This window comes from Pygoscelis adeliae, unplaced genomic scaffold (assembly GCF_000699105.1).
Source record: "Pygoscelis adeliae isolate BGI_AS28 unplaced genomic scaffold, ASM69910v1 Scaffold202, whole genome shotgun sequence".
NCBI lineage: Eukaryota > Metazoa > Chordata > Aves > Sphenisciformes > Spheniscidae > Pygoscelis > Pygoscelis adeliae.
Window position 1 is genome coordinate 2,107,435 of NW_008824544.1, and position 22,432 is coordinate 2,129,866.

Genomic DNA, 22,432 nt, shown 5'->3' on the forward strand with positions numbered 1-22,432 from the left:
GAAATGTGTATTCCGGCTGCTGGGCTTCAGTAACTGTGACCAGGGTCCTTGCAGGAATGAAGTTCGGGATGAACAGCGTTCGAAGTAGGCAAAAGCCCCCCTCTCCCGATGTTTTGCAATATTAAAATGACTTTTCCAAGATGAATATTGTATATGTGAAAGAATAGTAACTCATCTTTGTGCTTCCATGGTTGCCTTCTATGGGCGTTACCAAACTGAGTGTGATCCTGCTGAGGGTAGAAGTCTTTGTCCCGTGCAACAAGAAAGTTCCCCTTTAGAGAATATTCCTACCCGTCCCTTCTGAGCGTGTGCATGTGTTTGCTGCCTTTCTGTCTCTCATTTCGATACTTGCACATCAAGACTGCTAAGATACTTCCAACCAAGAATTAGTGCTGACTCTAGTATGCGTTACTGGAGTTACTGCTGCGAAGTAGAGTGTAGAGGTGAAGGTTTCCTAATGAAATGCTACATACCTGAGGTGGTGGCTAAATCATCTTGCGCTGAGACTTCTCCCACTTCAAGCAGGGAATAGTTTAGAGTCCAAACTAACAAACTTTGACTTAACAATGATGACAAAACCCTCAGAGGAACAGATGTTCAGGAAGAATGGCTGCTTTTTACTCAGACCCCCTAGGGTAAGGACTGCATTCAGTGGCTTCAGCCTCTAGTTCTTCATGCAGGCTGCCCTGAGTAGGAGGGTGGCACTACCACCCCAGTCTGTACCTAGGAGGAACCCTTGAAACAATGCTACTGTTTTGAAGATGGATTTTTTTTTTTTTAATATACTGGTGGTGTTGAGCATTTGTCAAATATCATGTTTCACAAAAGACAGAATGGCAGTCACTCTAGAAAAAATATTAACTCCCACTTGCATGAGCTACTTTTTTATCCCCCAGGTAGGATGGTGGTGGTAGCCAAAAGCATCTGGGCAGCCTGTCCCCAAGCTTTCCAGAGCTGCCTCAGGGCTTGGATATGTGTCTCAGCCAGGACAGGGCAGGTGGCCTCTCATAACCGTGTCCGGCTTCAGCTCCACGCCAGTGTGAGAGAATTTAAGTTTGCTCAATCTATAATGAAATTTAAATGAAGTTACAGTGCCTCACCTTTGCTGTAGGGTAAAACCTCACACAGCTGCCCAGTTACCATCAGCCTTTCAAGTGGCTGCAGCTTTGGGAATAAGCTTTTGATGTTTTGACTCCTTCTGTGCTTGTTTTATATACATGCACAGACAAATTTGGCTTCTCCCTTAAAAATGAACAGCTTCAGAAAGTGTTATCCATAACTGATCAGGGAAGGCATGAGGTTAAAGGTAGATTATAGTTTTAGCCCAGCAACGTAGGCTAGTTTTCTGTACTGCTGGAGGCACAAACCGAAGGACTGTAATTTACAGTGCTCCTGACTGAACTGAAACTGTTTTGTAACTGAAGTCACCAAGATAAAAATTACAGAACACGTTCTTTAGCTGGCTAGTTGGTCGTCATTATTCCTGGCAGAGCAGGAGTGCAGGGTAGCGCAGCTCAAAAGCAGTGGTGAGCACAGTGACGGCGTAGAATCATAGAATCATTAAGGTTGGAAAAGACCTCTAAGATCATCGAGTCCAACCGTCAACCCAACACCACCATGCCCACTAAACCATGTCCCTAAGCGCCTCATCTACATGTCTTTTAAATACTTCCAGGGATTGTGTGGGATTGCTCAGGCTGCTCTGGAGGCAGCCACAAAGTGAGGCCCTGGTGGTTCAGTTTCCAGATGTATCCCATACCCCTGCAGCACCCACAACCTTGTTCTCGATGACTTTGACCCTATGCGAGTCATTTGATGTCTTTAATAGGTCAGCACTGAAAGCTGGGGTGTGGGGTATGGGGTGAATGTGAAGTGAGTGGAAAAACTCAAAAGTGTTTACCTTACTTAAACACATTTAGCTCTACATGTTACCCTCGAACCTTTTCTTTGCTCCAAGAATCTGACAGCAAGTTGGCTTGGCTTCATCCACCGGTCTACTTCTAATACTTCGGAGAAGTTGTGAGCTTACATCCATGCTGGAATAGCACTGGCTGCAGCTATATTGGCAAGTCACGCAGAGGACGGTTTGGGTGGTATCTCGGGGCCTGTGTTAAGAGGTTGCACGACTGCAGCGATGCTGGCAGAGCCAGGGGAGGAAGGGCCTTGGAGCAGGAAGGCAGCGCCGTGACTGCACAACACAGCAGGAGAGGAGCATGGCCCCTGCCTGCACGGTGAGGCAGTTCTGCCATCCCCTTAGCCGGTCATTTAGTATTGCCTGGCCACTAGCTCAAGAGTGAGTTACGTTAGGTAGGTATCTGTTTTGTACATAATTTGGTCCTCTGCTTGTTCCTGTTAACTCGCCAGAACAAGCTATACCAGCAAAAGCTCGTGTACTGGCACCAGTCGTTGAGTTTAGCAAGGTGATTTTAGAATGTGACTGTAGAAACGGGTGCTCCCTTAGCTGTGGATCTTAGGCAAGAGGAAGCCTTTAATTCACTTCTTGCGTGCCATCTTCCACCTGCACAGGGTCTTGCTTTCAGGTAATCCCTGCATCATGTAGAGGCAAAAGCAGAGGAGTCTTCCTCATCGTGTTGCCTCCCAAGCTATAAATATCTTCTCCCCTGAGGTAAGGAGGGTCCTTAGACTGGATGGAGCCAAACCCTTCCAAGGGAACACACCCTTTTCTTGTCTGTTTTGTTTGGTCTTTTTTTTCCCCTCAGAAAGTGGCTTTCTCTTCCCATGCAAGGTGACCCCTCCCAAATTAGGAAATGCCTTCCTTGAGAAGTCATCGGTGCATCCCTGACTACTTCACTGACCGGTCAGATGCGTCCTTACCTCGTGGGATCTGCGAGGAAAGATTATTTTTGTTAATAGGGCTAGCCATTACTTCTCAGCCTTTGGCTTTTTCTGCTGGATCATAATTACCTCCAGCTACTTGCAGCCAGCAAAATAAAGAAAACCAGCAGAGGCTTCAGTAACTTTAGGATTAAACTGAACATGAGGCGTGAGGAACAGTAGAGAAACCAGCTGGCAGGCTTGAAGGAGTAACTCAGCTTCAATTTCTCTTTTGTTCACCAGTCTTTGTACCTGCCCTTGAGCTTTAATGAATGTTTCATGGAGCCCCAGGAATTGCAAACTACTTCGAGAGGTTCCCCAAAGCTACTGAGGCACTGTTATCCTGGGACCATTATTTTCTTCTCAGGTGGGTTTCTCTGTATCACGAAGAAATGCAGCTGTTTGTTACAGTGTCCTCGCCTCAGGGACAACCAAAGCTCAAGTTTTTTGGGTTTTGGGGCTTTTTTTTCCCCCCATAATTTTAAAAAAAAAGAAAAAGTATAGTTCCCTTCCCAAACAAAATAACTTGATAAAAACCAGTGCGTTTGTTGAAGGTTTGAATTTAAATGAAAACAAATAAAATCCTTTGCTTAACCACCGAACTGGGGTGCAGCTCCAATTTCCAAAGCCTGTGAGCTGAACGTGGCCCATGTCCCTGTGCTATAGCCAGCCAAGGACTCTGCCAAGCTGCTGCCTGAGGTCTACCATAGCCCTTCGCTTTAGTCCCTTCACCTGCTATCGCTGCACCCGGTACAGCGTCCCCACCGATCCCACGTCCACGCTCCCCCAGTGAGTGCACGTCCACCTCCCAGTGTCACTGCGCTCCCTGTCAAAGCCCAACACGGACCCTCGGGCAGGTCCCCTCTTCTTGAGCCATGGCTTGTTCAGCCCAGGAGCGACTTGGAAACCTCAGGGAGCTCCATGCAGCTGCGTGGCAGGGCGCAAGCATCTTTCACGAACCTGGAGAGCCAGCACCGAGCTGCACGGGGCCTCGGAGACCCCAGCTCTTGCTGGGCACAGCGCACACTGGTGCTTAACGGCAGCTATCACAGCGCTCCGCTCTCATCACTGACAGTGGCTTCCCGTGCAAGTCACTTCCCTTTCTGATTCAGCCTCGGAGGTCTTTGTTGAAATGGGATCACTCATTTCCTCGGAGGTTTTGGGAGGTCAACTTCACCATCAAACGTTCAAGATGTGTGTTTTCCCATAATTTCAACGGACGGTCTCTACTCTGTAAGCATCAGAAAATAGTGTAGTTTTTCATCTGTTCTCCGCCTGCTAATCCATCCCTGCAAGGAAGGGCAAGAGCTGTGTTTCCCAGCTGGGAAATGAGAGCAGTGATGTTAAGCCAAGAAAAAAGGAGCAGAGATGAGCCTGACCTTCCGGTTCCCAGGCTTACGCACTAATGCTGAATCACCCTTCCTCTCCCACCACCACACCTACTTCGGGAGCATTTACTTGCCTGCCCAGGACAAAAACCAGCAGCCTGGAAGCTTAGACTCACGTGTGCAATGAGTTGTTCATACCCTCTGCTTAACGACGATAAGCCACCCGCTGTACTGATGCTCAGAGGGTGGAATGATACCAGAAGGAAAAGCATTCATACAAGCTGTCATGGCAGGAGGCAGATTATTTCTTCGTATTTAAACCTCTGTTAGGAAACAGTTGTCAACACATTTCTATTTCCAATATACAAGCCAGCACAAGGGTAGAGGATCAACAGGGTCTTCAGGCTTCATGACACAAAAAAAACTTCATTACCGTGGAACATTTCCTGCCTCCTAAATGGATTTAGTTTGCCTGATTGGGTTTAATTTTTATTTATGGCATGAGTTTTCCAGCACGCTCAAGCCCAGGAAATGGGCACTGTGTGCCCAGCATGGCGGTTCCTGCTACGTCTGACAATAAACCCCCAAGCTCTGTGCCAGCCACGCCGAGAGCGGCGGGTGTCCTCTGCGGCCTGTCACCCTGCAGGCAACAGCGCTGCTTTCTCTGCAACCAAAAGCTGGTTTGCTTCTACGTTAGGTAAGACTCGCAGCTAGCAATGAAGCCCTAGTTTCACAGGGCGTGGGATTTGGGACCAACCTGAATAATAAACCACAAACAATTATGCCTCTCGGGCATTACAGTAAAAAAAAGGAAGAGTTTGTCTAAGTCCTGCTGTTGCGCCCATCTTTCCACTGGAAAAGAAAGGCTGTCGCAGGAGGGATGAGGAACAGGCATCTTCCTGGAACAGCTCGGCTGAATTCCCGCAGAGAAGAAGACTGATCCTCCCCGACCAGGCTGGCTGCTGGGTTTTCCTCCCAGGAGAGGGCTCATCCTGCCACGAGCCCGAGGAGGAAGCCAAAGCCCCATCACCCCATGAAAAGCTTCTCAGAGCAGAGATAAGAAAAGCCAAAGCTGCCTCTGAGATCCTTCCCGCTACTTCGTTACCTGGGCTTCATTTCCATCACTCCAGGGATGCAACTTCCAGCAACTCATATCAATTTAATAACCACTCACTGGATTAATACGACAGAGACACCAAACATCTCTTCAGGTGGGTTACGAAAGCCTTACTGATGCAGTCAAGTCTCGCTTCCCAGGAGAGAACACCTAGTCTTTAGCTTACTATGAACAGATATGTGAGAGAGAAATATGTGTGCGCATATACATATAATATATATAATTTAAAAAATTGGATACTGGCGCAGCAAGGAGGACAACCAGCTCAGCTGGACAGCGACACCGAGATACAGGGCAGCTCTGCAGCCAGGAGCAGCTCTCCCTTGTAGAGCAGAGCATGGGCTTCCCTTGACAGCTGGGGGGGGCTTCCAGCAATCCTTTCCCTGATGAGATGCAACCAAGGACGAGTGGTGGCCCCGACGCCAGGCACAGGCGGTGTGTGTGATGTCCCGGCCCTGCTGGTGTGGAAGGGTTTCTGAAACCGGCTCCCTTGGGGCATCCTCTGGCTCAGGAGAGGCGGTCGCAGTCGGTCAGTCACTGCTCTTCCACAACGTTGCTGTTTTTACCCAGGAACTGCCCAAAAAGTAAGCCAAGGGTCCAGAAATTAATGTCTATCTCCAAAATGGGGAATTTTAATTTCATGGGAAATTTAATTTCATTTAATTTAACCAAATTAACCAGAGAAGAGGCTTTTAAGGGACTGATAGATGGCTACAAGCCCTAGGAGGTAGGACCAGCAAGTGGAAAACTGCAGTCCTGAGCAGGCTCCTTGGGTATCCCCAACTCTTGTATTTGCATGGGCTTTTCCTCCTTGTTTGCAGGGAGGCAGAGCTGACAGTAGTGGCTAATGCTAGCAAAATTAAGTCTCTCATTAAGACTCTTTCAGCGTTTCTTCTCCCGCAGCGAGTTGACTGCAGTCAGAGCAACCCAATTCGTTTGCTCACACGTATTTAGAGATGTTTCATGCCCTATACCCTGTCTGAGCCTCTGCTACCACTGGAGAAGGTCTACCCCAAGCCCCATGTCGTATCTGCCAGTCCCACATAGACGCCTTGGGTAACACCTCTGATAGCCTCAGGCACCTACAGGATTCAGCTCCAGGTGAAGGCACCTGGATTTCAGTGCCTATGCACACGCGGGACACCCAGGTCCCACTGCCGCAAGGGAGACCTCGCCCGTGACACCTAGGCAGTGGCTGAACTCACCCTAAAGGAGACACCTAGCAGCTGCTGAGGCTTCACTGATCCGATCTCCACCAACTGTAGCAGGACTTCGATGCCTTGCGCACAGCGTAGACATCTCAGCCAATTTCCATACTCAGGCACCCATCAGAGGCGAGAAGTAGCACCCGAGCTATTTTGCATCTATATGAGGCTTTATGGGTACCAGAGAGCTTTTGTTTTAGTGGAACCAGCAGAACACAACACATCACTCCCTACAGCGTTGCTCCCTGACTGGTCACACCACCTTTGGTGGTGCTTCCATGGAGCTTTCTACATTTTAAGGTCGTCTTCCAGTTCAAATTCCTATTTTGAGGAAGAGGAGTACACAGGGGGAGTCTCCTCATGCACATAGAGCTCAAATTCCAGTGTCTGGGAGGGGAATTTGCAGTCTCACAGATGTGAGATACAAGCTCCTACAACAAGCTCTGCCTACCCTGAAATGAGGCTCCTCACCTGTATCACTGCAGGATGCCGCTACTGACAGAGGAGCGGGGACGGCTGAACAGCCATCAGGTGGGATGGAGCTTGCCTAGGATGAGGCAGCACTGACAGGTTTAGCGATACGGCTTCTTAGATGCAAAGATAACACCCCGCAGTAGTGCCTGGAAGGTGAGTGATAAAATGCCTTCAGGCGATCAGCACACTGGAGCAGCACTTGCCCATGCAGAGAAGTGACAGTCCGTTAGGACAAGCTGCCACAGAAGTCATCGCTGTGTTATCGAGGGGGCTCCATGACAAGAGGAGAACTGGCTGCAAGTATTTTCTGCAAAGAGAGCCTTAAAGTATTGGATAATTTACCGAGAGCAGGCCAGTAGTATTGTTTCCTGGGGACAAATGTAGCCCCGAGGATCTCACACCACGTAGATAAACTCAAAGTTAGTATTTTTCCCAAAACTTCAATAACTTGCATCAAACGGATGGAGCAGAGCGTGCAGCCAAGTACCTACCACAATCATGCAACCCAAAATATAGACACCCGCTGGCTTCCTCATTGCGCCGCTGACTCGAGCTGCACGCTACCTTTAGTGGAGAAGAGCATCACCAGCATCCGAGACCGCTTCCCAGGTCCCACTTGTGAGCGTTGGGGCTGCGAAACACATTAATGAGAGTGTGATGGGTGTCCTTACCGAGGCACCCTGAGATACTGCCAAAAAATTGCAAACCCCCCCCCCCCAAACAATTAAGGGGTAAATACAACAAAGTTTTCAAGCTCTTGGGCTGTCAACCATGACTGCTTTCCAGCAGAAAAGGTCCCTCCCCTTTATCCCATGCACAACAGAAACTGTTTTCCTGCAGGTAAATGTCAAAGAACAAATAAACATCAGCAAAATCTAAATTTCTTCCTCCTTTTTAAGTGCCTCAACCACTTTTTTATTTGCCTGATGGCTTGGATCCAGGCAATGGAGGGAAGGAAGGAAGGAAGGAAGGAAGACGGGAGTCTTTTTAACAAAACACTGTTCTCCTAACAACGATCATAAACACTAAGTGTTTTAATGGCACAATCATACCCAACAATAATAACTTAAAAGCAAAGTTTATAACTCAAACAATACAAGTAAATGTTTTGGCATTTACTCGCTTGTTTGATTCTTGCCCAAATAGTTTCCTACTCCCAGAACGCTTGGACCTCCTTAGGAGCGGTTGGAAAAAACCTATTTATAGTTGAGTTCTGAGAAGAGACAGCAAAGCATCGTCTCAGACGAGCATCTTCAGCAGGGCAGAATGGCACGTGGCTGAGGAAAAGCCTCAGTGTGGAAAGAACGAGTTACGAAGCATAAAATGGAAAAAAAAAGGGGGGGGGGGAATTAGTATTATTTATTGGGGGCAACAGCAGGCTCACGGTGTTATTACTGTTGTATTTATTTTGAAAATATTCACTCACCTGGCTGGGATATGTGATCTTAATACTACAGCACCACTTTTTAGGGACAATAGTAACTAGCACATTTGTTTACTCGCTTTTTTGTTTATCTACCTTCGTTTATACCTCCCAACAGAAAAGCGCAATGGCTGTTTCGATAACGAGCATGTAGAATCATAGAATCATTAAGGTTGGAAGAGACCTCTAAGATCATCGAGTCCAACCGTCAACCCAACCACCATGCCCACTAATAAACCATGTCCCTAAGCGCTCACGTGTAGCCGACAGCGGCTCAGCGCCCATGCTCGGTCAGGGCGGTGCCTCCCCCAGTGCCAAAACCGCTGCCGGTCCCGCCAACGCCGCCTCTCCCGGCAGCGTCGGAGGTCTTTCAGGTCGAACATGCACGGACTATTAATTGCTCGCCCTTGGCCGCAGCCGTTCTGAGTCGGTGCTGATGCCGGTCGGCTGGACGGGCTGGGGAAGGCGGCGCTGCCAGCCCGCGAAGCCCCTCCGGGGTTATTTCCCCAGGTCAGCGCTTTTCAACGGCGCCGCGCTTACTGAAGGCAAACGCGTTCCCGCGTAAGGCACAGAGAAGGCTGCATCAGCAAACTGCCGGAGCCGAACACGGTAACTCCCCACAGCTCCCCGCACGCTGCCCCGCCAAGCACACAATTACTGCTTCACCAGGAAGGGCAAACGAAAGACACCGGAAAACTTGAGCACATCAGGCAGTCTCCACAACACGGAGGTGGTTTTCTAAGCCTTAATATTATATAAAATTACATTATGGGTGCGCGCCACGGTGCATGCGCATTGATGCGTTCACATATATTTTTATCTCCGTAACACAAATGGCATTATTTCCCTGAAGGCTTGGGAAGTTAATAAAATTAGAACAAGTCTGAAAACTCAGCAATTCATTAAAAAAAAAGATTTATAACATTTTTTAAATTTTATCACATTACCGCATTAGAAGGTAGAAAAAGACGGCCGATACCGCCGGCTGGAGTTCAAGGTGTTGCCCGTGAGTGTTGACATTCCGGGGTGAACCCGGCACTTTCCGATTTCGGAGCTTCCCAGCCATCTTGGCTCCATCCTGGAGCAAGGACTAACGCAGCACCTCGGCGCAAGCAGGCTTTCAAGTGATGCGCCATAAATCATGGAATCATAGAACGGTTTGGGTTGGAAGGACCTTAAAGATCACCTAGTTCCAACCCCCCTGCCGTGGGCAGGGACATCTTCAACTAGATCAGGTTGCTCAGAGCCCCGTCCAACCTGGCCTTGAACACTTCCAGGGATGGGGCATCCACAGCTTCTCTGGGCAACCTGTGCCAGTGCCTCACCACCCTCATAGTGAAGAATTTCTTCCTTGTATCTAATCTAAATCTACCCTCTTTCAGTTTAAAGCCATTACCCCTTGTCCTATCACTACAGGCCCTTGTAAAAAGTCCCTCTCCAGCTTTCTTGTAGGTCCCCTTCAGGCACTGGAAGGCTGCAATAAGGTCTCCCTGGAGCCTTCCCTTCTCCAGACTGAACAACCCCAACTCTCTCAGCCTTTCTTCAGAGAAGAGGTGCTCCAGCCCTCTTCTGCCCTGGGGTGCATCTCATCAGATCCCATGAACTTATGTTCAGGTTCCTCAGGTGGTCACAAACCTGATCTCCTGCAATGGGAGGGATTTCATTCCCCCAGTCCCTGCCTTGAGTTTTAGGGGCTTGAGAGATGCAGGAGGAGAGATTACCATCGAAAACTGAGGCAAAGGAATTGTTGAATACAATCAGGCAACGCATTTTCTGGCTGTCAGCAAGCCAGCTCAATGAGCCTCACATTGGTGAAGACGCAAGTTCAAATGCCTGGACCTGACTTGAGTCCAAATTCTTTCCAGAGAGCGATAAGATAACAGAAGTCTTTTACGCAATCAAGGACATGAAACAATTTCTCCTTCATCTACGTACATTTTTCTGGATTTAACTACTTCCATGCGTGTTCAGAAACGCTGCTTTAGACATACTCTTTGGAAGAGCGCCTTCGACCAGCATCCCTTGAGAAACGCTCCCGGAGGAACATCCTCTCTCCCATCAAACGATGCCACAGCTTGAATTTGGCATGACTTCCCCAGTGACCTGTCGCATCTGCGGATCACTGTACTGTAGGAGAAGAGAGGCAGCGGTATTAGATGTAACTTCATTAATTAAAATAAACATCCTGTAATCCGGATAAAGCAGCAATATTCACAGATAACAGACAAGCACTGATCAAAATACAGGTTATTCCCTTGTTCCTGTATCAAAACCAGGCTGCTCACCTGACCATTTTAATTAAATGTTCTTTAAGGGAAGACAAACCGTTCTAATGACATAAAATGAAAGGAAACCACGCAGTCCCCATACCAACAGATTGTATGTGAGCCAGGTGGCAAAACTGCTCTGCCAGCAGCCCGACAGCATCCAGCCACACCACCGCGCTGTGGGGCCAGCAAACGGAAAAGCAGAGAATAAATAGGATCCGAACATTTTTGCCCCCCCCGCTGGTTATGTTCAACCCTGATGGTTTCACTCGCAATGATTTCTGACATTTCTATTCAGCAGAACTTCAGAAGAGTTTATTTGAAAATTAAACTTCAAAAGGTTTCACTGAATTGCTTTTTGATGTCAGCCCGAAGGGAGGGAAAAGCTCCAGCTCACCCCAAACTATTTTCAGCAAGTAATTTTATAAAAATATTTCCATTGATCCCGATTCCATCCAAGGCATTAGACTGACAGATGCAAAATAAAGCTAATGGGAATTCACTTTTTATTTTTATGCAGTTATTCAATTTGGATAAATTAAATGCCTTTGAAAGTAAGCAGCATGTTGAGAAAAGGAAGTTGACTTTTGTTTGAACCACAGTTAGAGGCTTAATTTGCTATTAGGAATTGGTAGGCGTTTTTCATCAGGGAAGTGGAAATTAGATTTGACCAACGGATACGGCCATTTTGCTGTAGCAGACATTCCTGGAGGAGCTCAGAGTTACAAATGTGATTAATAAACGCACCCACAAATTGTGCATGGAAGAAAACTGATAGGAAAAGACACACACAGGCTGTTTAAACGCAAGACTTGAAACAAAGACCTGGTCTTCCTACAACGTCGTACTCCTTACAGGGCACGTGCATCCCATAGCCATGGCACAGAAAGTACAAGCGCAGAGGTGCTGCTGAAGAGGTGGGTTTCCTGGGTGACGGCACGCATCCAGGGTACTTGCCTCCTTACAAAATGAGATCTAGGTCTGGCAGAAATCCAGAAAAACGCATCTACATGTCACCTTACAAAACCTTCGAGCCACGCTCTGCCAACTGGAAGTTGTCCACCAGCACCCTGACCAGCGACATCCTCGGGGAAAACGTCCTGTAATCGTTCCCGCGCTTCTCAATCCCCGGCTGTCATTACAGCATGCGAGTGAGAGGCGCAGACCTAAAGCCGCACTTGCGGTTTTTCCCACTCGCAATGCTCAATTCTGCGATTAAAGACCGTAACTTTAAGTAGGTATAGTGTGAAAACCTTGACTTCGTCTCTCCAAAGCGTCACTGGCAAGCTTATGCATTTTAAAATTCGCTGCAACTGCTCGAGCTGACAGCGCAACTACCCAAAGTAGAAGGCTGCTGTCTATTTCAGGACTGCCTGGCCACAACGGCAGAAACACCGTTCGGCTGCAATTTCACTTGTTTTTAAGCAAATTATCACCAAGAGGAGTTCTGCTCCTCTCTGGTGTTGGTCCACGTATGGTCCGGCACAGCGTTTTGCCCTTTCACGTGTGAGCGCGTGAATTGAGATGCCAATGCAATGAGCCACAAGAGGAAACTTCATTACTATTAATCTAGCCAAAACCAGCTTAATTTAATTCAGGTTAAATTAAATGCATATGACTACTTACATTATGTGAAATGACGATCTCAGTTTCACAACTCCTTGCAAAACAGTAAGGAAATCCTGCATTTACTAAGTGTGATTCAAGTGTGTTTCTTGGGGCAAACTGCTTTGGTAAGATGCCATCTATTTTTACGATGCTTGTATGAAGCACTGTCCGAGCTACAGCCCCACGACATACCACAAACTCTTCAAAACATCATTTCAGACGAACAAAGTCAATGTAAAGAGACAGATACCAATTCTAAATTACAACACTTTATTGCAGCATTGGCAAAGGTCAGATTTCTGAAGCTGGTGAAGATCGGGCGGCATTTCTGTATGAAATGTTACAATTTTACAAGTCTCTCTTCCTACATGCAGAAACCAAAAACAGTGGTAAAAAGGATTTTAAAAGAGCTAGAAAAAAGAATTAGTAGTAACATACAGATGAGCTCCTTAACTCAATCAACTACCTCTACCTGAAAGCAAACAAAAAACTATGCTAATAAATAACAGATTGTCAGAAACAGACCAAGAAACCTCATTTCTACTTAGAAAAAAAAAACTACTTGTTTCCAGACTTAAATCTTTTTTTTTTTTTAAACTTTTTTTTTGTTTCAATAGACACAGAGGCTTATCAACCCGCGAAGATCAACGAAAGATTTGGATCCATTCCTTGACATCCTCCTGTTTTGCTGACTGTCACGTTTTGGTTTTCAATGATACATACAATGGGCTCAACTATATCCCTGTCCTCAGGCTGGTGTCAGGCTGTTCCAAGCAGTACGAGTCAACACCCTGTGTTAATCAACTTCACATCCTATTTTAAACCTTAACAGACATTTTACCTCCTTGGCTCTCGAGTTTTTCACCCCTCCCCGCTCCCCACCCCCTCTTTCTTGCTCCTCTGGCAGCAAAAGGCTATTCCTTAACCAAAAACTTTCTCACTGAGGAGTGTTCGATAAGAAGTTGTCCTACTTGTCAGGGTTTTCTTTTAGATTTCACCATTTGCTCTACATTTTTCTACTGTAGATTTGCAGCCCCGAAAGAATATCCTTCCAACACAAAGCGCTCGATTTGGAGATAACGTAACTTGCGTCAAGTTTAGAACTTTGTTCTCCCACGTACTGAGCTGTCAAAGACCTCTTCCGTTCCAGTGTAATCCATCTGGGTTTCAGGTTGATCTTTTTTTTCCACCGAGATGCTCACTGGTGAAGTTAACCATCTCATTCATTCACTTCTGCTCGTATGAGAAAATTAACCCTCAACGTGGTTCCCATAACAAAAAGCTTGCTTTTTTTTTTGTAGGCCATGACTGGAAGCTTCCACTTGTTCTGTGCGGGGTTGGGGGGGAAGAGGGGAGGCTGCTATTGCTGCCCCACGGCCCCAGCCTGTCCCAGGTTTCGATTCTGAACGCTCTAGACTGACGTGCTGAGATGTGTCCACTGCTCTCATTTAATCGCCGGAGGACTCCACTATCCACAACATCAGAGATACAGGACCTAATGAAATGACACTTGCTGCTGGATCAACGTCTCCTAAGAAAGGAAAGGGAAAAAATGAATAGTTTAATACGAGACAACCAATACCGTACGGGTTAGCAACCAATGGAATCAACCGCTAGTGATTTTGATATTCTTTTAGCCTCTACATATTCAAGTTACTTATTTCTATTATCCACACAAATTTTTCAAAAGACTGCCTCAGACAAAAGAAGGTAGATAACTTGTATCAGAAAAGACTGCCCTACACAATTTCAGCGGGCAAGTCTAAAATTGTTCAGAAATACAGCTGCCTTATCCTCCCAGATGAGATGCTAAACTACCGAAGTGCACAGCTGATTTGTGAATTTGATGAAATACAAGATATTTTAAATAGTTTTCATCTTCTTCTGCAGTTTCTTAATGTTTAGAAGTACTGCAGAAGTGTTAGAGAGGGCTTTCTAGAGTCAAATAATCGTTTAGAACAGTTTGAGAGAGTTGACAGTTGTATTAAAATCTTCGATCATCCCTTGTTCATGAAAAACATGTCCCTACTCAGAAAAAGTTACATGTAATTCTCTTCAGAACGTAAATATGCATTGAAAAGTTACACCAATTCGCAGGCACATGATTCAACAAGATCAGAGCAATCTAGCAGTAACGCTCATCTAGTGTCACTAACTTCAGCACAGCTGTCAGTTACTGTATCTGGGCTGGTTTTCAGTTGATTGCTAGACTGAAAATTAAAATTTAGTAGTACAAAGCAAAGTAAAAATCAGACATTTACAATTACAAGAAAGCTCCAGGGCTACACACCCACGTCTTTTACCATGTAAACAAAACAGTTCATGTTCCTTTACGTTAGTACATAAACCTCAAGCATTTGTTGAACAGTAATCTAATCTAAACCTGTTTTTAATTGAAAATCTTGCAAGAAAAGTGTTACAGGTATGTTAACTGGACATAGTAACTTCTGCATTTCTTGTAACAGATAAAGCTTTCACAGTAACTCTGTATTTTTAGGTATTGCTTTGTTTTGTTATCCAGTATTCGTGTATTTTATTTAAACACGCTGTATATCTTTGTCAGGAAGTACTGAGCTGATACATCACTAGAACTTACTGCAGTATTGCTTCTATTACTTGGTAATCTTTTAGTGTTACGTAATACAACATTCCAGTTTTGTGGCACGCCTGGTATCACGAACATTGGCTATGTGGTTGCGAGAGAAAGGAACTTTAATTTTAATATATTTAGTAGAATGAGATTTCACTTGCAGAATGCTACAACTGAGAAGAAACTTCAAACATCAATGAATTGCAGAATCGTGCTTTTACCTCTCCATCTCCCTTTAAAAAAATAATTCTGCTGTTGACAAGGAGGGAAGGAGAAAGGCTGCATGCATCTAACTTCATAAAAATGACTCTCATCCAAAACAGCAGCTGCCATGGCACGCTGGTGGCAGATTAGACAGAGTAAGTAGTTTCAAAGGATTAGGGCAAGATGCTGCTGGTAAAAATCTTAGAGGCAGTTTTTCCAAAAACGGGTATTTCACATGACATTTTTCTCCAAATTAGTAAACTTGATCCAAACCTATATTTGGCAAGGTCAAACTTTGTACGTAGCTGGAATTAAAGACATCTTGAACTGTATGTGTAAAATGAATCAATTTTTTTGCAACCTACTCCCTCACCTCCCTTCCCTGCTACCAACACAGTTATTAAGTTGTATAAAAAAATCTTACAGTCATCTTTTCAACACCACTGCGTAAGTATTAATACTGCCTAAATACCCTCTGTGATAGAGAAACACACAGATACACTTTTACCTAATCATGGCTGGAGAACTTGTAAAAAAGCACAGAAACATTACACCACAGCATAGGTTAGGAAATAATCACAAATCCATTGCACACATGAAGTTGGCAGAATTTAAGTCAGCAAGACAACGTTACGCCTTGAGTTGAAACGTGCCCAGGAGAATATACGTAACTTATGAAATCAAGGCCTTTTTGCACATTGTTGACATCACAAGATCACAAAAAATTCTTATGATTTCTTAACACATGAGATCTTTGAGATGAAGTTGCACACTTCTCCCTAATCCCTTCCTGTCCTACACCAACCTACAAATGTTTTATGTATTTCTGGAATAACGTATGCATTCACAAATTTCAGGCACCTTCCTTCTCCTCCAAATACCTCCTCGCAAACCTCACTTGCTGCTTTGCTTTTCATGACTAATCTCAGCTTTGGTGCTCTCTGTTCTCCCTCTCTCCTAATCACATTAACCAAAAACAGGAACATGAAATAGAAACACAATGAACACCTGAAATGTATTTTTCCATTTTAAACATCATGCTCTTTCACAAACAGTTCTTTTCTTTGTGTGCCTTATTCTGCTGAACACTTTTCACTGCTTTCAGATGCATGAGCTTTAAGGGGGGAGGACAGTTCTCAAAGAGGAAAACACCCTCTGAAGTTCAGACCCCTGCTCTGAACTGTTGCCTGCACAGACAGCAGAGATAACTTACGGAGACTGATCTTTGCTTTCTGCTCTCCTCCCACAAAACCCGCCTTCGAGATTAAACAGTATGTACACATTCCTGCATACTGGCAAGAGGAGCAAAATACCGGAGAGTACTAACTTAAGTCCTGGGAAACTTAAGTTCAAGTGCCTGTCATGCCACAGTCAGCTTCTTTCCTGTCTCATAGATCTAGTGAATTGGACAAAAACATCACTTGTCTTCCACATGGGTGTGTGCATGTGTGTTCACACGTCAGACCGTGCGGTGACTTGATTCCGCAGTAAGGAATGCGGTAACAGAGATTACAGACATAGTGTACCTTGATATGGGCTGGAGAGAGATTTCAACAAATGTAAAGGTGTTTAGACTCATTCTAAACACATTACTACTGCTCGTGTGACTAAGTTCTCAACAGCAAAATTGGAAATTACATTCTGTAAAATGTTAACTAGCAATTTTGTATTGAAAAAATTTAGCACTGGATTTTAAACAGCTGTTATCAGTTTAGCTGTGTAAGAATATATTCTCTGGAGCAATCATATTTCAGAGTGTGTGTTTCTGGACTAATAAAATACTAAGGTGCCCTGGGCATTTCCTAACGAATCTGAATTATCAACTTCCACATAAACAGCACGGATTCAAATAATCCACAAAACCTAGACTTAACTAAGTAAGAGAATCTTAAGCTGTGCAAATTATTTTATATTCTCATCTGTTCAACAAAAATAAAATACTCTGACAAAATCAAATCAAAGTCATAGTATGCAAAGTGGGCTATTATCAGGAAGGTGTTTTGAGGCTTGGCAGTTAGTTTCCAGAGGGCCACAAAGCTGCAGGGGTTTTTGTTTGGTCTATTACTGTTTTGTTATTATTGCTATTGAAACAACTTTTTTAAACAAAGAGTCTTTATGAATGAGTATGCTAATAAATAAAATCTTGCCTTCCTTTCCCTCTAAACTGTAATTGTGGTCAGGTATCTCTTCCCCTTTGCTACAGGGGTTAGACTCACACCTACATTTGCAGAGCCCAACAAGCACCATTTTGCGAAGACAAAAACCTGAGGACCTCACCCCCCCACCCCCCTGTTAAATTCTAGTGCAGTCCACCAAAAAAAGCTGCAGGATTTGGAAACCCCCCCTTCAGGTTCCTTCCCTGGGCTTTCCTCCCATAAAACAGCTGAAAAGGGAGGTTGGAATTTCTCTGCTGAGTTTGAATGGCTTTCATGGAAAGCTACACTAGCACGTGTATGTATGTATTAGGGAAAAGGATGTAGTACAAGATCAAGAACGACAACTGAGAAAAGGTCAAAATTAAAATACTGGTGAAAAAGATGGCAAAGAATAAGGTGAACTGAGCTAGCGCGCAATTAAATAGAGCACTGAATTTTTCAGTATTTATGATATCTAGAATGTGAAGATGGGAGCCATTTCATCATAAAAATCTCTGAAGCAAGAGCAAAATATTACTGCTAAAGTGATGACCCCTCTTTTTTTTTTTGAAAAGAATACAAGAGGTCATGGAAAATGACAACTAAAGATTTCAAAAGCAGCATGATGTACCAAGGGATAGATTTGTCTGTTCAAGGCAGTGCCACGCCAACACCCAAGAGTTTGTCTAATTTGAGACAATGACAGTCTACAACAACCAGCTAGACTGAGGCTAACAGAGAAATTGGATTTAGGCTGCTCAAGACTTCTGGTATATGTCAATAAGAAGTGGATTCAAAGCTTCAAAATATAGTACTGGTCAATACATAAACTATATAGCAGGTGAGGTACGAAGTGTGTTTGTCCAGTAGCTGAAACAGGAAATAATGTTAAATTCACATTTTTCCTTATTATCTATACTCTGATTTTTCAGCATTAATGAAATACTCTTTATTATGGGAATATATAGCTAATAAAATCCAGCATCCTGTTATTACCTTTATGCTTCATTTTTCTTTACTAAATGGGTTAAAGAGAAATAAGAGTCGGATGAAAATAGGAGACCTGAAATTGCCAATTAACTTGAATATGATTTTGTTTCTCAGCTTACGTCTGCATCCCAGTGGGCCTTTTGACGCAGACAGGTCCTCCTTCTTTACTATCAAAACACCAATGAGGTTTGAGGTTCCTGCTTTTAATATGGAGAGGTTTAACAAGTTAAAAAACTCCTTGGTAAGGCTCACTTCTCTATAGTCAAATTTCTCACTGCAATCCTTTTTTCTTTCTTGGTAATCAGTGTTTTAAATACATTTCATAAAATGTGGTTATTTACATTTCACTTTATAAGCAAGCCATTTAATAGACCTTAATCCTCTTTAAACAAAGGAAAACCACTTTTTTTGAAGTGAGAGGCTGTTCTCCAGAACTGTAAAAGAATATCTTCATGATAATCCCATCACTGAAAAAAGTGACTTTTGTAAATTTTGTGTTTCCTGAAGGTATCAGTTTAACAGCTTGATAGCCAAAGTCCTCTTTTAATACACAAATGCTACAGAACTGGAGGCAAGAGTGAAAATTGTTGCCTTCCCAGTTCTGCTGAAGCAAATCAAGGAACCCTACTCTTAATAGAGTCACAGTAAGTTATCTTTAAGGCCAGTCAGCCTTAAATGTATGAATCCCAAGAAGAATCTCCTCCTTGCAGGATTAGTAGGTCTTCAAACCTAAGGCTATACAAGCAGGCAATTACAAATAAACAGCAATAAACTCCAATTTTTGATCCAGCATTTTGCACACACTAAATAATAAGGAATCTGACAAAGCCTGTCAATCTCACTGCACTTAATTCAATACAGAAAAAGGACATTAACGGATAACAAATAAAGTAAACACTGCAAAAGATTTCTCTCTTGTTTTTTAACAAAATGTGTGCTGTGTAGCCACAGCCACTAATTCATTCTTCCATTTACTGTGGGTTTATCACAGGCAAAGGAGGCAACACATTTATGGGTGTTTTTGGATTTTTTTGGTTTTGTTTTGGTTTAGCACCCCACTAGACCAAAACAGAATCACAGAAAAATTTGGGTTCCAAGGGCCCTCTGGAGGTCATCTAGTCCAAATCCTGCTGTGACAGCAGGGCTTGCTGCAATGCTAGATCCAGTTGTTCAAGGCCAAAAACATACAAGAGAACCCAGTGCTGCCTTCATTAATTTTTGAATCATCCATTACGATAGGTAGATTTGGATTTAACTTTCTAAAAGATGTCTGAAACACAGTGCTTAGGACATGTTCAGCAACACAAAAGTAAAGGTAAAAACACCAAATGAATTTCTCTGCTCTTAACATTACTTGAAATGCAAGGAAGTCCTCATCCCAACCTTAGCTGTCAGAACCTGTCAGATTGTACATTACAGTGGAATCAACCAGGAGATTTACTTCCTCAGATTATCCCTAACCTCAGGAAGTTTAAAATAAAAAGTTGCATAACTTAGAGAAAGTAACATACATTATTATTTCCAATAAATTTGAGTTAGTATTGCAGGAAAATAACACATCAGTCATCTTTATATACATAGAAGAAACAACGCAACACAGCTCACTCATCATGTAAGTGATAACATCTGTAATTATACAAATTGGTTCTATCATGTAGGAAAGCAAAAGCTTTTCCAAACAGATACTAAAATTAACAGCTCAGTTCCTATTTGCTCTCAGCAAATAGGAAGATACTCTAGTGTCCTCAGAGTCCATGGGGTAACTTCTTAACTAAAACATGAGGGTAGTCTGGGCAGAGAAGCTGCAGTTCACCCTTCAGGGTCAGAAGACAATCTTCAATATATCCTATAAATCAGAAGCTCTAAAAATGTAGGTGACAGACAATCTATACTACAAGTGGTAAGCCACTGGTGGACCCACAGTCCCCAATAAATAAATCTCTGCTTAAGTATCTTTCAGTTGGGGTTATGAAAAGTAACGTTCCCTTACTACAGGCTAAGATGGCTCAACTGATGCATGACTGCAAGTCTGAGCGTTGCACTGTACCACAAATAAAATATGCCTGCTAAAACCAACTTCCAGGTCCCTGCTCTAAGGAGCTTACAGATTAAAAGGAACAAAGAGTAAATTACATAATACAAAACTACATCAGAATTGCAAGCGCATGGCACAGCTATTTGAACAAGCAAACACTACTTAAACTGTTCACTGGATAATGTCTGACCTAGTTTACGGTGAAGTCCTAAATTACGTTTTCCCTAAAACATTTGAAAATAAAAAGCTTTCAGAAGAACTGCATGTAAACAAAATCTGCAAATATCACATCTACTGGTCTGGCTGCTGTATTTAAAGAGTAACTGCAGTGTGCTTCTCATACAGGTTGCAAGGCATTTGGGAAAGATGACCTAAAGAAGAGAAGACTGCATAGTTATTTATGAAACATCTGCAAGTATTATGGCAATTCAGTATAACCGAATAGTTTGTATTTTTATGACAGTATTAGGCCACAGTGATATGAAAAAGCTAAATGGACAGCACCACTTATTTTATTCAGTTACATCTGGTTAATTTTTTTTTTTAAATATTTATTTTCAATTGCAGTCTGTTTTCCAAAAAGAGGGTTTTTTTTGTACAAGCAGTATCCATATAGGGTCTCAGTGGAGTAAGTGATCATCAGGAAGTTATGTAACTATATGAAGTTATATATTATATGACTATAAAAATGTACCAGAAAGAAGTTGGCAGTTACTGTAACATAGAATTAGCACATTACATTAACTTATTTGTAGTTTACAAAGACAGAGCCGTTTGTAGGTAAACTCTCCCTTCCCAGTTGCCGCTCCTATCTATCCACCTCCAAAATGAACTTGCAAAGAAGAGAAACATGAAAGCAGTCTGTGTTTCACCTGAAACTGTCTATTCAAATTCGTGCTGCGGGGTTAATTTAATGGTTTATTCGCAAGCTTACTCCGAGTGAGAAAAGACACACTGAGATATATTAAAGCTGTAGAATGACTATTAGGCAATCTGGAATGACTCTTTTCATGTTAATACTGGTTTTGGTATGCTCTTGCACACCATAAATCAAAGGTTCTCCTTCCCCTTCCCCACCTTTACCATATTTACTTTCCATTCAGGGCTTCAAATACAGAGGTATAGCTCTCAAATTCACCAAATTGGAAAAGCACAACAATGGGAATTTCTCTAGATACTTAAAAATATCCTCCCCCCCCCCCAGAAAGCAGACTTGCATCTTTTCCCCTATAAAAAGAGGCTCGGATTCTACCAGCCATTTCACAACTGAAAAATAATCCTCTGGCTTCCAAACCTCTGTCAAGGACGTATTTACAGACACTGTTAGAAGCACAAAACACTGCTCAGTATTTTAACAGAATGCTTTAGAATGGAAACTACTAACAAATGCATTTGCACTACACAGATCATTATCTGTTTCAATTATGAAGGTAATTACTTGCCTAGAACCAGAATTACCACATTTAAAGGAAGATTGTCCTACCTCCCACCAGTTTTAAAGATTAGATCTGCATTAGGTGCTCCCTTCGGATGCTGGTAACGAGGCCGCCGTTCACGATTAGTATTTGCTGGAGCTGGACGCTGTGCCAGAGACTGCAACATTTCTGTAATTTCATACATAAGAAAGTTCAATACATTTTCTATGCATCTTTTTGAAGAAGAATTTACACAAGCACATTTCACTGCCATGTAGTAAAAAACAAACAAGCAACAAACCAAACCTTATTTACACTTTGCTATACTTTAGGGTTAGCACTCCTCAAGCTATTCCATAACAACTAGTTTTAAAAAGTTACTAGATTGCAAAGACAGCTTTGACAAATCCAAGCTACTCCATAATATGAACTTGCATTTCCAGATGTTCTTACAGAAGGAACTGCCAGCAATGGTTTTCAATCACAGGTGCTTAAGGAAGGGGCTGTGACCTTTTCTTTCTAAATATATCAGCCACCACTTTCTTTATCAATGATCAGGGACAAAGATTCACAGCAGTATGAGAAGCCACATTAAACCACCCTGAAATAGTAACAACTGGGCAATATTGCTGCCAATTAAAAACTCTGCAAGAAACCTGTCCTAAAATCAGGCATTGAGAAGTCAGGTATTTAAGTCTAAGTTATCCATAATTGGATCCTTTTACAGAGGAGACAGGCACCTGAAGAGGGTGACTCAGCTGACCTACATTAATCACCAGCTGTCTCATGGATGGAGTTTTTCACTT

General features: G+C 43.4%; 1 protein-coding gene across 1 annotated transcript in view; it reads right to left on the reverse strand.

Moving 5' to 3' along the window:
- Positions 1 to 12,510: 12,510 nt before the first annotated feature.
- Positions 12,511 to 22,432, reverse strand: part of UPF2 (UPF2 regulator of nonsense transcripts homolog (yeast)) — a 63,142-nt gene continuing 53,220 nt past the window's right edge. The window contains exons 20-21 of the mRNA XM_009321747.1: positions 21,695 to 21,815; positions 12,511 to 13,788 (exon numbers count right to left, since the gene is read on the reverse strand). Coding sequence (XP_009320022.1) covers positions 13,779 to 13,788; positions 21,695 to 21,815 — 131 coding nt within the window. The 3' untranslated portion in view covers positions 12,511 to 13,778. The remainder of the gene's footprint in view (positions 13,789 to 21,694; positions 21,816 to 22,432) is intronic.